The following is a 14,123-nucleotide window of genomic DNA, read 5'->3' as shown; positions in this document are numbered from 1 at the left end:
GATTTTATATATTTATTATTTATTAATGTAATTATTTATTAATGTAGTTATTTATTAATGTAATTATTTATTTCTTATATTTTTATATATATTAATAAATTTTGATATCGATAAATGTAGAAGTTTTTATAGAAATTTTTTTTTTATTAATTATCAACTGCTGTTTTGTAATAAAATATTTTTAAAAATCCGCTTTACAATTTTAATGTATATTAATATAACAATAAAGATATTATTTTTATTATTACAAAAAAAATTTAAAAAAAATTTGAAAAATATTTTTTTTAAAAAAAAAAAAGGAGATATTTTAATTGATAATGATTTAACGGTTTTTTTATTGATTTTTAAACACCTTTTAAATTATTAACTATTTCTAATTTTTTTTTTACTATAAATAACTAAAAAAAAAAAAAAATAACCTGGAACTATGCAATTGACTATAAAAAGGGCCTATTAGACCCAAAACTAAAAAACCCTGTTTTTCTAAAAATAACCTATTTTCGAACCCCTATAAAATACTAAAAAAGAAAAAAGCAAATTAAAAAAAAATTAAAAAAATTAAAATTTAAAGCTCTACCACAAAAAAAAATGAAATTTAAAAAATCATTGACATGACATGAAGCATTGAAATTTTTTTAAAAAATTAAACAGTGGGTTAAAAAGTGTGGTTGATTATTATAATAAAAAAAATTATTTAATAACAGTTTTTAAATTATATGAAAAGATTCCTTACTACTATTAAAGTTATTATAATAAATTATATTACCATTTTAATTTTTTTTTTATAAAATAGATTTGGTGTTTTATAAAAAAAGTAAAATTATTTATTTGCTAAAAAATCTAAAGAAAAAGCATCAAATTATTAATAAAATGATGAAATTAAAAAAAGTCAACTTCATCAAAGAAATAATCACCTCTTTTCAACATTTATTTTTTGATTTGAAGTAAATAAATATATTCTATTTTTTTTTTTTTTTATTTTTATAATATTTTTATTTATTTTTTTCTTTCATCACCAAAATATAATAATAAAGAAATTTTAATAACCATGAATATGCCAGAAGAGATTAATAATTTTTCTAATAGATTATTGATAAAATTATTATTATTAAATAGTTTATTTATAAAGTTATAAATTATAATAATTTAATGAAATTGAAAGTTTGAACATCGTTGGTATTGGTAATGGATTTGAATGAAATAACTAAATTACCGTTTTCGAATGACCATAACCAGTATCCATTTTGTGTGGCATTGTGTTTAATAATAATAGTACGATTTGAGGTGGCTTCTTGTACAGCTTCTAATACCATTTCATCAGCACAACGTTTAGCAAGATTGGCTGCAACTTTTTCGATAACACCTGCAAAAATATGACCAAAACTATTTTTTAAATCGGTAGCAACATGTGGGTAAACGGTTTCTAATGATGCTTGATCGATGGTCCAATCGGCATCGGATTTTATTGCTTTTTTAACAGCTTCTAAATTAGCATCCATTTTAGCTTGATTTTCTTTAATATTTAAACGGGTCATTAAAAAGTAGGTGCCTTGTGAAGGAAGAAGAGTTTCTAACTTAGCAGTGAATACATCATTAGTGTTACAGATCTGTATGAATGAGATGACACAGTTACCATCAGTGAATGAGTATTGCCAGTATGATGGTAATTTTTCATCAGCGGCAACAAAAACAATTTTCTTATTTGGAACAGCGGCTAAGAAGGCTTCTTTGACCATTTCGTTCTTACTGACTTTAGTATCGATATTTTCAATGGTAGCTAAATGAGTTTTGAGGCTTCTTCGTTATCTTTTAATGATTTTCTTGAGGTTAATGATAATGGCATTTTGGTTATTATATTATTATTATTTATAATTGATTTAAGGTGTTTTGTATTTATATTTTATTAAAATGATAAATAAACAATTCATTTTATCCATCTTTTTATACTATTTTAAAAAAAAAAATATTAAGAAAAAATATATGAAAAAAACTAAGAACCACCCCTAAATACAAATAATAAAATAAATAATTTGTTAACCTATTATTATTCCTTTTTTTTTATAATTTTTACTTTTTTTTTTAGTTTTTTTTTTATAAATATTAACCTGTGATGTCTTTGTATTTCATTTAAAAGACACTTGTTCCTCTATTTTAAAAAAAATAATTTATCATTATTTCTTTTTTTATTATCTCTATTAATTTCATTTATTCTATTATTTTCATTATCTGTATCTGTATTACATTTCAAAAAAATTTCTTTTTTTTATATTTTGTATGCTGGGAAAAAAATAAAAAAATAAAAAAAAATTTTTTAAAAATTTTAATAAAATAAAAATAAAAAAAATTAAATTAATATCATTTTATTATTACACTATTATATTATAATATATATATATAAAATATATATATAATATATATAATATGGGAATATGTTCAATGTTTAAATTTAGAAAATAAATAAAAAAATAAAAATATAATAAATTTTATTATAAACAAGAAAATAAATAATTAAATAATAATAATTTTTGATTAACCTATATAGGTTTCAACCTGGGCCCCACTTGTAACCTTATAGCTGATACAAATTATACAAAGAGACGATTACTTTTTTCAGGGAAGTATTTAATATAACTAATATATATTTATATAAATATGTAATTAAAATAAAATTTAAAATAAATATTAGAGATAAATCTAAAATAAAAAAAATAATAAAATTAAAAAAAAAATCTACTTCCCCTTTAAGGAAAATTTATTTATAAATAAATAACATAAACTTTTTTTTAATTTTTTTGGTTTGGTTTAGGTAACTAAGAAGTTCTGAAATATAAAAACTTTTAAATTGAAACAATCAAGACTCTATTAAAACAACCCCGAGTGTGTGATTGCCATTTAATTTCTTTAAATCTTATATTATAAAAAGTGAGTTACGGGAGGAGTGCTTTTTTCTGTTTGAAATCAAAATGTCGGATTAGCTTTTAAAAAAATCTCCAAAAAGAAAAAAAAACAAAAGTTTTTATCCCTGTCGGGTTAGCTCAGTTGGTACGAGCGTAGGTCTCATAATCCTAAGGTCGTGAGTTCGATCCTCACACTCGACATCGTTTTATAAAACTTTTTCTTCCGGGTGATTCTAATGTATTCATATGCATTTTAGAATTAAATGAATATTATCCCTACCTTATCATTTGACCAAAGTTTTCAATTATATTAGTATCTGGGACAGTGAGGTGATTATGGATGTTATTCAATTCTATATATTGTTCACTATCTTTGAAACTCTCCCAATTTTTATCTAATAATTATTTGATTTTAACTTTAAAAAAAAAAATTTTGATTTTATTAATTGTTTACAGAATTTTTTTTTTAATTTTTTTTTTCACATTATGTGTGAACTTGTGGGTGTGGGTGTGAGGAATATTCTAATATATATATACAATTTTTAATTGATTTATTTTTAATTTAATTTTTTTTTTTTTTTTTTTTTCTTTTAATTTATTTTATTTTATTTATTTTTTTTTTTTTTTTTTTTTTTTTTTTATATTATTATTAATTACAAAATCAAAAATGAGTAAAAAATATATAGCTAATTCTGTATGGAGAGGAGGATTTTTAAATGGTACAGGCATGACCACCTCGTGTAGTAGTAGTGCATTTAAAAAAGGTAAGTTTGTTTTATTTTTTATTTAAAAAAAAAAGTTTATAATTTTATTAATGAACTATTCATTTTTTTAGGTCTAGAATTTGGTGTTCCATCGTTAGCACGCTCTAATAAATCTACAGAGTACAAAGATGAAGAAGATAAAACTAACCCAGAAGAACTTGTTGCCGCTGCCCATTCTTCATGCTTCACTATGACATTGGCTGGTGTATTAAGTGCCCACAATATTTCAGCAAAGGAAATCGATACCAAAGGAACCCTTACACTTTCAAAAAACCCAACAGGCTTTTCAGTTTCTAGTATCCATCTTAATTGTTCTGGAAAAATTCCAAACCTTGATGAAAAGAAATTTAAAGAATATGCTGAAATTGCTAAAAAGAATTGTCCAATGTCCAAGTTATTTAAAGATAACTGTGAAATTACTCTATCCACAAATTTAATTAAATAAAATAAATTTAATTAAAAAAAAATGGGTAATGAATAATTGGTTTTTATATTATATTTAAATAAATATAATTGAATAATTGGTTTTATTTAAATATTTTTAATTAAGATATTTTTTTTTTTTTAAAATATTTTTTTTTTTTTTTTTTATATTTTTTTTTCTCATTTTTTCAACATTAAATATTTAATGTTTTTATTTCATAACAATAAAATTTAAAAAAAAATGGATATAAACTTTCAAAAAAGATCAAAAAAAAAGGAATATATTTATTTGTTTTGTTTTATTTTTTTGTTTTTTAGTTTATATATATTAAATTTAAATTTTAAATTCATTGGTTCAAGTAAAATTACATCTTTAGTTCAACCAAACGAAGAAGGCTATACAATTTATGTACTCCCTCACTCTCATTGTGATGGTGGTTGGTTAAAATCTTATAAGGTACCATCACTGTTTTTTTTATTTTTAAATTTTTTTATTTTTTTATTTTTTTATTTTTATATTTTAAAAACTAACACACACACTTTTTATAAAATTTTATATTTTTTTTTTATAGGAGTACTATGACGAACAAGTACAATATATTATATCAACAGCAATTGAAGAATTAAAAGGAGATTTAAATAAAAAATTTAATTGGGCAGAGATTGGATTTTTTAGTATTTGGTACGAATCACAAACACAGAGTAATAAAGATGCAGTTAAAAAATTAATTAGTAATGGGCAACTAGAATTTGTAACTGGCGGATGGGTACAAAACGATGAAGCAGTTGCAAATATGGATGATGTTATCGAGCAAGTAACTCAAGGTCACCTATGGTTAAAAGAACATTTAAACTATACAGTTGAATATGCTTGGGAAGTTGATCCATTTGGTTACAGTTCATTAACACCAACATTATATTCAAAGATGGGTTTCAAGGGTTTAGTTATTAATAGAGTCGCAAGAAATGTAAAAGATTATATGAAAGAGAATTTAGAAATGGAATTTTTATGGAAAGGTTCTGAAACTTTAAATAGAGACTCTGAAATGTTGGTATCAGCTTTAGATATTCATTATGACTACCATGACAGCATCCACCCAAAAAACAAACTCTCTGTTAGGAATAGAGTTGAGGGCTTTATGGATTATTTAAGAATTTTAACCAAAACAAGAAATACAAAGACTATTCTCATCCCAGCTGGTAAATACTCAACTATTTTTTTTAAAAAAATTATAATATAATAATAACCTTTTTTTTATTTTTTTATTAGGCGATGATTTTAGATACTTTGATTCAAAAAGAGAATTCAAATACTCTAAAGAATGGATGGATTATATTAGAGAAAGAAAAGAAGAATATGGTATAAAGGAAATTAAATATGTAACTCTTTCAGAATATTTTAACAAATTAAAATTAGATGCTTTAAATGGAAAATTACAATTTACAGAAATTGATAAAGACTTCTTCCCATATTTAACCAAAGAGGATCAATATTGGACTGGCTATTATACTACAAGACCAGGATTAAAGAAGCAAATTAGAGATGTTAGTAGTTTATTAAGAATCACAGAATCGATTTATAGTTTATTCACCATCGATAAGAAAAATGATCAAAATAAGCAGGCCAAAAAAGACTTGGATCTCAGCAGAAATATAATATCATTTGCTCAACACCACGATATTGTAACAGGTACTTCAAGATCATATGTTTTGTATGATGCATTTTTACAATTAAGAAATTCAAGATTTTTAAATTTAAATATAATTTCAAATTACTTAAACCAATTTTTAAGCAATAATAATGAAGATAATAACAACAATGAAAATAATAATCAAGATGAAAATTATTTATATAATAATTTTATTGATGTTGACAGCTTATCAAGTAATCAATTTTATTCAATTAAACTTTTTAACTCATTAGGTTGGGAAATTAACCAACACTATTCATTTAGAATTAAATCAAACAGTAAAGAAAATATCGAAAGATTAAAATTATTCGATTCAGATTTAAATGAAATTCAAAATATTCAAATCAATTCGATTCAATATGACAATCAATGCTTTAATGAAATGAATCAATATATTTTGTTTTCAACCATTAGTGTACCACCACTTGGTTTTTCGACATATTATATAACTGTTGATTCAAGTAAATCAAATTTAAATCAAATTTATAATGGCAAAAAACAAGATAAATTAAATTCAAATGTATTATTTTCAACTAAAGAATATGAATATGAATTTTCAAAAGACAATGGTTTATTCCAGTCTATAAAGAATTCAAAAACAAAACAACAAGTGAATATTAAACAAGATTTTCAACAATATATGACACCTCCAGGAAGATATAGAAGTGGTCCATATCTTTTTGAAGATAGCAAACTTGAAGATACTTTAGATAATCCAGACTATTATTTATTATTCGATGGCCCATTAGTATCACAACTATCAATGATTTACAATTCAGATAACTGTTCAGCTTTATCAATTGTAAACCAAAGAATTTATAAGAATAAAGACAGTGCAACACCATTATTCACTGAACAGTACTTGGAAACCAGTTATTCATTTATTGGTGAAATGAATAGAGAAAAAGTTATTCACTATGCTATCGATTCAAATAAAGACAATAATGTATTTTATACTGATAATGGTTTAGAACCAAGAAAAAGAATTGTTCGTCCAGGTAACATAACATCAAACTATTACCCAGTCCTTCACTATGTAGATGTCAAAGATAAAACTTCAAAACAACAATTTACAGTCTATGTTGATCGTTCAGTTGGTGCAACATTACGTCCAGATAACAAACTCGAAATTATGCTACACAGAACCATGGACCGTGACGATGGTAAAGGTGTAAGTTTTCCCTCCCTTGATACTGCTAGAATTGACGGCAAGCTATACTTTAATTTAGATTCAATCGAAAATCAAAAAGAAAACGAAAAACAATTATCTTTAAAAATAGATCACCAACCAATATATTTAATTAAAAAGATTTCAAATATAAAACACTATCAAAAGGAATACAAACAATCATACTCTGGTCTAATCAAGTCGCTACCAAATCATATTCATTTATTATCATTGAAAACCTTTTCAAACAATAACATGGGTTTAAGATTATTAAATTTAGGCAATGATAATTTTGAAACCAAAAACAAACTATCATTAAACAACTATTTCAAAAACTTTAACAACCTAAAAGAAACAGGCTTAACATTTTTAGATATAGTTAAAAGTGATAAAAGTGATATTAAAATTAAAGGTAAGTTTTAAATTTATTAATTATACTGTTCTTGGTAATATATTAATTTTTTTTTTTTTTTTTTTTTTTTTTAGATAATTATAAAATTAATAAAAAATTCCCAGTTTATTCGGGACATTCAGAATATAATTATAATTTAAATCAACAAAATAATAATAATAATCAATTAGAAAATAATATTATTACAATTAACCCATTAGAAATTAAATCATATATAATGAAAATTACTGCCACCAACCAAGATCAAATTAATTATAGTAATAATATTTATAAGAGCTCTGATAACCAACTTATTCATTCAAGTGCTGGTCCAATCAACCCAATTAAATTAGAAAATAATGACATCAACTACATTTATACCTATAATGACTTTTCAGTATATCCATTAGAACTAGTTTATTATCAAGATATTGGTGACTTCCCAGAGGAATTAAATTTATTATTAATTATTGTAATTATTTTAAGTGTGGTCGCTTCAATTTCAATTATAACCACACTTTTCATTTTCTTTAAAAGAAAAAATTTCAAAAATTTAAAAGAAATAACTTTATTAAACCCCCTGATCGACGATATCGAATCAAAATATAAATTTAAATAAACAAATATAGTTTATTATAATAATTTTTTTTTTTTTATTTTGGTTATTGAAATAAAATTAAAGTAAAATTTTATTTTGGTAAAAAAAAAAATTAAAAAAAAATTAAAAAAAAATAAAATTTTTTTAAAAAAAAATAAATAAAATTTCTTAATCTTTTTAATGTTATAAACAAGTTTAATGAAAAAAAAAAATTTTATTTTTTTTCCTCTTTACGTTAATAAATATATTTTTTATTTTTTTTTATTTTATTTTATTTTATTTTATTTTATTTTTTTTATAATTAAACAACAATATAAATATTTAATCTTTTATTTATTTTTTTTTAAATTGTTTTGTTTAAACAAACAACACAAATTAAAAAAAAAAAATAAAAATGAAAATAAAAAATTTTATAATATTGTTTGTTTTTTTTTTTTTGTGTTTTAATTTTTACTATTATAAAAACTTTATAACAAATAACAATCATGAAAACAGTGGTAAAAATAAAAAATTATTAAAAGAAATAAGCAAAATTCAAGATTTTGACGGCTCTAATGATGATGGGTATACCATTTATGTATTACCTCACTCACATTGTGACCATGGTTGGTTAAGTTCGTTAGATGTAAGTAATAGATAAACTATATTGTATACTATTATATATAGATATATACACTAACTAAACAAATAACTTTAGGAATATTACCATGGCACAGTAAAATATATTATATCAAGTTTTATTAATGAATTAAAGAATGACGAGAAAAAAACATTTAATTGGGCAGAGGTTGGTTTTTTTAGAAGATGGTATGAATCATCATCAGATAGCACAAAAGAACTTGTAAAGAAACTAATAAACAATGGGCAATTAGATTTTGTTACTGGTGGTTATGTTCAAAACGATGAAGCTTCCGCAGATTTAGATGACATTATCGAGCAAATGACCCAGGGCCATTTATGGTTAAAAGAACATTTGAACTATACAGTCGAATATGCATGGCAAATAGATCCATTTGGCTACAGCTCAATCACACCAACACTATTTTCAAAGATGGGTTTAAAAGGTTTAATTATCAATAGAATTGCATATGATGTAAAGGACTATATGAAAGAGAATTTAGAAATGGAATTTTTATGGAAAGGTTCTGAAACGTTAAACAAAGACTCGGAAATGTTGGTATCAGCTTTAGATAGACACTATGACTATTTTCCAAAGGTTTTAGATCCCAGAAACAACTATACCGTGGAAGAAAGAGCCAATAGTTTTATTGAATATTTTTCAAAAGTTGTAAAAACTAGAAATACAAAGACTGTACTTTATATTAGTGGTGATGACTTTAGATACTTTAACGCGCCAAAAGAATTCAGATACTCTAGGGGATGGATGGACTATATTAGAGAAAGAAAAGAAGAATATGGTATAAAGGAAATTAGATACGGAACTGTTTCGGATTATTTTAAACAATTAAAATCAGAGATATTAAATGAAAAATTACAATTAACAGAAATTGATAAAGACTTCTTCCCATATGCAACAGACTATGATGAATATTGGACTGGATATTTTACCACAAGACCAACAATGAAAAAGCAAATTAGAGAATTTAGCAAACTTTTAAGATTTACTGAATCAATTTATAGTTTATTAATGCTTGATAACAAATATAATCAAAACGATCAAATTTCAAATGATATAACGGGTGCAAGGGATTTACTTTCATTAGCTCAACACCACGATATTGTAACAGGTACTTCAAGATCATATGTTTTATATGACTATTATTTAAAACTAAAAAACTCAAGATTATTAAATTTTAAAATAATTTCAAATTTATACAACTTATTTTTAAATAATAATAATAATGATGGTAATAATAACAATGACAATAATAATCAAGATAATGAAAACTATTACTTATATAATAATTTTATCGATATTGACAGCTTATCAAATAATCAATTTTATTCAATCAAACTTTTTAACTCTTTAGGTTGGGAAATTAACCAACACTATTCATTTAGAATTAAATCAAACAGTAAAGTAAATATCGAAAGATTAAAACTATTCGATTCAGATTTAAATGAAATTCAAAATATTCAAATCAATTCGATTCAATATGATAATCAATGCTTTAATGAAATGGATCAATATATTTTATTTTCAATCATTAGTGTACCACCACTTGGTTTTTCAACATATTATATAACTGTTGATTCAAACAAATCAAATTTAAATCAAATTTATTATGGCACAAATTATCATAGACTAAAAGGAGACATTAGATTTTCAACTAAAGAATATGAATATGAATTTTCAAAAAGAGATGGTTTATTAAAATCTGTCAAAGATTTGCAAACAAAAAAGAAGGATTGGATTACTCAAGATTTCCAACAATATAAAGCAAAGAAAAGTGGTCCATATATTTTTGAAGCTGGTAAACTTGAAGATACTTTAAATTATCCAGACTATTATTTATTATTTGATGGCCCATTAGTATCACAACTATCAATGATTTACAATTCAGATAACTGCTCGGCTTTATCAATTGTAAACCAAAGAATTTATAAGAATAAAGACAGTGCAACACCATTATTCACTGAACAGTACTTGGAAACCAGTTATTCATTTATTGGTGAAATGAATAGAGAAAGAGTTATTCACTATACTATCGACTCAATAAAAGATAATAAAGCAATATATACCGACAATGGTTTGGAACCAAGAAAAAGAACTCATAATAGATTTGGCTCAACAACTTCAAACTATTACCCAACCCTCCACTATGTATATTTGAAAAATAATGATGCTAATAAGCAATTTACAGTCTATGTTGATCGTTCAGTTGGTATAACATTACGTCCAGAAAATAAAATCGAAATTATGCTACACAGAACAATTGAAAGAGATGATTGGAAAGGCGTTAGATGGCCTACTATCGACACATCCAGAATTGACGGCAAGCTATACTTTAATTTAGATTCAATCGAAAATCAAAAAGAAAATGAAAAACAATTATCTTTAAAAATAGATCACCAACCAATATATTTAATTAAAAAGATTTCAAATATAAAGCAATATCAAAAGGAATATAAACAATCATACTCTGGTCTAATCAAGTCACTACCAAATCATATTCATTTATTATCATTGAAAACCTTTTCAAATAATAACATGGGTTTAAGATTATTAAATTTAGGCAATGATAATTTCGAAACCAAAAACAAACTATCATTAAACAACTATTTCAAAAACTTTAACAACCTAAAAGAAACAGGTTTAACATTTTTAGATATAGTTAAAAGTGATATAAGTGACGATAAAATTAAAGGTAAGTTTATTAATTTATTAATTATTAATTTTTTTTTTAATTTATTAATTATTAATTTCTCACACTTTTTTTATTTTATTTTAGAAAACTATAAAATTGATAAGAAATTTAAAATAAAATCAGGTCAATCAGAATATAATTATAATAAATATCAACAATATAATCAAAACAATAATGACGATGACAATAATATAACAATCAATCCATTGGAAATTAAATCATATTTAATGAAAATTCATGAAAAGCAAAATAATAATCTTCAAAAAATTCAAGTTAATAATTCAATCTACAACAATTTAATTTATAATAATGAATATGTTCATCAAAATAACAGTGAAATATATAAAGATGTATTAAATAGTATATATATGTACGATTTTTCAGTGTATCCATTAGAACTTTCACACTATAATGACCGTGGAAGATTTAAACCAAGCGACAAATTAAAAAAAATACTTTTAGCAAGTATTATACCGGGTGTATCTGCTTTGGTTCTCATCACTATAATAATTATTGTTGTTATCAGAAAGAAAAAGAATAAGAAAAAGGGTGGTTCAATTTTAGAAAAAGAAAAATTTATAAAATTAAAAGATATGGACGAAGAAGAGCATAATGAATAAATTTAAATAAAATTAAATTATTATTTAAAAAAAAAAAAAAACAAAACAAACTTTATTTGTTTTTATTATTATTTACAATTTATTAATTTTATTAGATTTATATTCATAAATATAAATATATTGTGTGTATATATATTATTGTTGTTGTTTTTTCTTTAATATTTATATTTAGTAGAGAAATCTCTTGGTGAATTAACAAGACCTTTACCCTTTCTTGCGCCTCTATAAACTGTTTCTATAATATCAATCATATCCTGCTTGCTTGTTAAAGGCCAATTAACTAAAATATTATAATGAAAAAATTAATACTGACTGGTAAATTTAATTAAATTTATTTTAATTTTAATTTATTTTTTTACTTACTTTTATTATTATTACCAGTACCCAAATCTATCATAATATGTTTGTTTCTGTAGAAAAACATTGTGGTGCAATTATCATACAGTTCATACATTTTGTTGAAATCTGGTACATCGGTAATATCCACCTATATAAAAAAAATAAAACAAAAAAAAACATTAGAAAAATTATAATAATTTATAGTATTTTTGGTTATTATAAAAACTTAGATATTATTTTTGTTGATGTTGTTGTTTTTATTATGTGTATATTATAAAATACTTACAACATAAATAACTGCCATATTCTTTACTTTTTCTGCTATTGAAGCTAAAACTTCATCCTGTCTCATACAATCTGGATCATAATCATGACCAAATCTAATAACTACAACACGATCCTCCTCAGTAACAATAGCTTGGTCAACTGCCCATCCATTTGGTAAATGTGTTAAAAGATATGACATATTTTAATTTAAATTTTGTTTTATTTTAAAATAATAAATACTTTTGTTTGTGTTTTTTTTTAAATAATGTTGATTTATAATAAATTTATAAATTTCACAAAATTAATTATTAAAGTATGCTATAGTTTTTAACGCTTTAATATAAAACTATAATTTTATATTAAATTATTTAAGATTTGAACAAAATTTCGAAATAATTTTAAAAAAAAAAAAAAAAAAATTTTAAAAAAAAATGAAAAAAAAATTAAAATTATTATTTTTTTATTGTGTGATAATAATTCAACAAAAGATATTTTTTTTCAACAAATAAAAAAAATAATTACACATTAATCCTAAACTGGGTTTTTTCATTTATTTGTATTCAATCTTTTTTTTTTTTCTTTTTTTATTTTTTTTTTTACTTTTTCAAATAGCATTACCAAAACACCATTGCAAAAGATGATTCTTTTACTGGCAATTTTCTTTTTAAAAAAAATTCAATAAATAAATATTTAAATTTTTATTTTAATATAATAAAATTATTATTATTATTATTATTATTATTATTTTCATTATTATTTTGAAAAAGAAAGAAAAAATATCATTTAATCAATGCAAATATTAAAAAGAATTAAAATTTTAATAGAAAATAATTTGAGAAGGTTTGAAAAAATCTTTTTTATTTTTTTTTTTATTTTTTTTTTTTTTGTTTTTTGACACATTTGCGAGAGAAAGAAATCAAAATCATTTTGATTTTTTCACATAACAAAGAGACAATGCTGTTTTGGGTTCCCAAAAAAAATTTTATTTTTTTTTTTTTTTTTATTTTATTTTATTTTTTTTTTAAATTAAAATTTTTTATTAAATTTCCCTCATATATTTAATAATAAAAAAATAAAAAAAGTTAAAAATAATAAATAAGCAATACTAATAAATAAGCAATAATAATTATTAGATAAATAAAAAACAATAAAAACATACAACAACACTCAATTTAATAATAATTATATATTTTATTTATTTAATGAAAAAAATAATACTAAATTTAAAAAAAGGTAAAATTTTAATTAAAAATAACTTTTTTTTTCATTTGTTTTTTTTTTTTTTTTTTTTTTCCCCCTTTTTTAAATTTAAGTAAAATTGGGGTTAAAGGATGAGGGGGGGGGGGGTAAAATTTCATTTTCTCTTTGGTATAAATTAATGCCCAAATTTAATAAAAAATATTTAAGGAAAAAAGGTTAAGATTGGTAAAAAAAAATAATTCCAAATTTAAAAAAAACCTTTAAGGGCAAAAAATAATTTGGTGGTTTTCCATAAAAAAACAAAAATAAAAGGATTTTTAAATTGTATTTAAAGTTATGGTTTTTTTGGTTTTAAAAACCCCCAATTAAAAATTTCCACCACTCTAAACCAAAATCCCCCACACGAAAAAAAAAAAAAAAATTTAAGAATCCCCCC

The 14,123-nt window shown here is 22.4% G+C and overlaps 4 protein-coding genes across 4 annotated transcripts; 2 read left to right on the top strand and 2 right to left on the bottom strand.

Moving 5' to 3' along the window:
• Positions 1–1,136: 1,136 nt before the first annotated feature.
• Positions 1,137–1,736, bottom strand: DICPUDRAFT_159508 (uncharacterized protein; the record flags this gene model as incomplete). The annotated part of the gene is made up of 1 exon (XM_003294453.1): positions 1,137–1,736. One exon carries the CDS (start codon positions 1,734–1,736, stop codon positions 1,137–1,139), a length of 600 nt encoding a protein of 199 aa, XP_003294501.1.
• A 1,867-nt stretch (positions 1,737–3,603) lies between these two features.
• On the top strand, positions 3,604–4,208 carry DICPUDRAFT_93234 (uncharacterized protein). Its single transcript, XM_003294455.1, has 2 exons — positions 3,604–3,661; positions 3,733–4,208. The coding sequence occupies exons 1-2, from the start codon at positions 3,625–3,627 to the stop codon at positions 4,104–4,106; spliced, it is 411 nt and encodes a 136-aa protein (XP_003294503.1). The 5' UTR covers positions 3,604–3,624; the 3' UTR covers positions 4,107–4,208.
• Positions 4,209–8,326: 4,118 nt separating this feature from the next.
• Positions 8,327–11,907, top strand: DICPUDRAFT_99980 (uncharacterized protein; the record flags this gene model as incomplete). Its single annotated transcript, XM_003294454.1, has 4 exons — positions 8,327–8,352; positions 8,428–8,557; positions 8,630–11,261; positions 11,346–11,907. 4 exons carry the CDS (start codon positions 8,327–8,329, stop codon positions 11,879–11,881), a joined length of 3,324 nt encoding a protein of 1,107 aa, XP_003294502.1. The 3' UTR covers positions 11,882–11,907.
• On the bottom strand, positions 11,904–12,686 carry DICPUDRAFT_51556 (mitosis protein dim1; the record flags this gene model as incomplete). The annotated part of the gene is made up of 3 exons (XM_003294452.1): positions 11,904–12,161; positions 12,245–12,368; positions 12,507–12,686. 3 exons carry the CDS (start codon positions 12,684–12,686, stop codon positions 12,037–12,039), a joined length of 429 nt encoding a protein of 142 aa, XP_003294500.1. The 3' UTR covers positions 11,904–12,036.
• Positions 12,687–14,123: the final 1,437 nt, after the last annotated feature.

The sequence above is a fragment of the Dictyostelium purpureum genome (assembly GCF_000190715.1).
Source record: "Dictyostelium purpureum unplaced genomic scaffold DICPUscaffold_571, whole genome shotgun sequence".
NCBI lineage: Eukaryota > Evosea > Eumycetozoa > Dictyosteliales > Dictyosteliaceae > Dictyostelium > Dictyostelium purpureum.
This window is presented reverse-complemented; position numbering and strand designations above follow the sequence as displayed.

Excerpts from the sequence above, each read along its gene's own strand:
- DICPUDRAFT_93234 (XM_003294455.1), top strand. The coding sequence starts at position 3,625 with ATGACCACCTCGTGTAGTAGTAGTGCATTTAAAAAAG. Across the intron at positions 3,662-3,732 it reads TAGTAGTGCATTTAAAAAAG|GTCTAGAATTTGGTGTTCCA; the intron begins GTAAGTTTGTTT and ends TCATTTTTTTAG.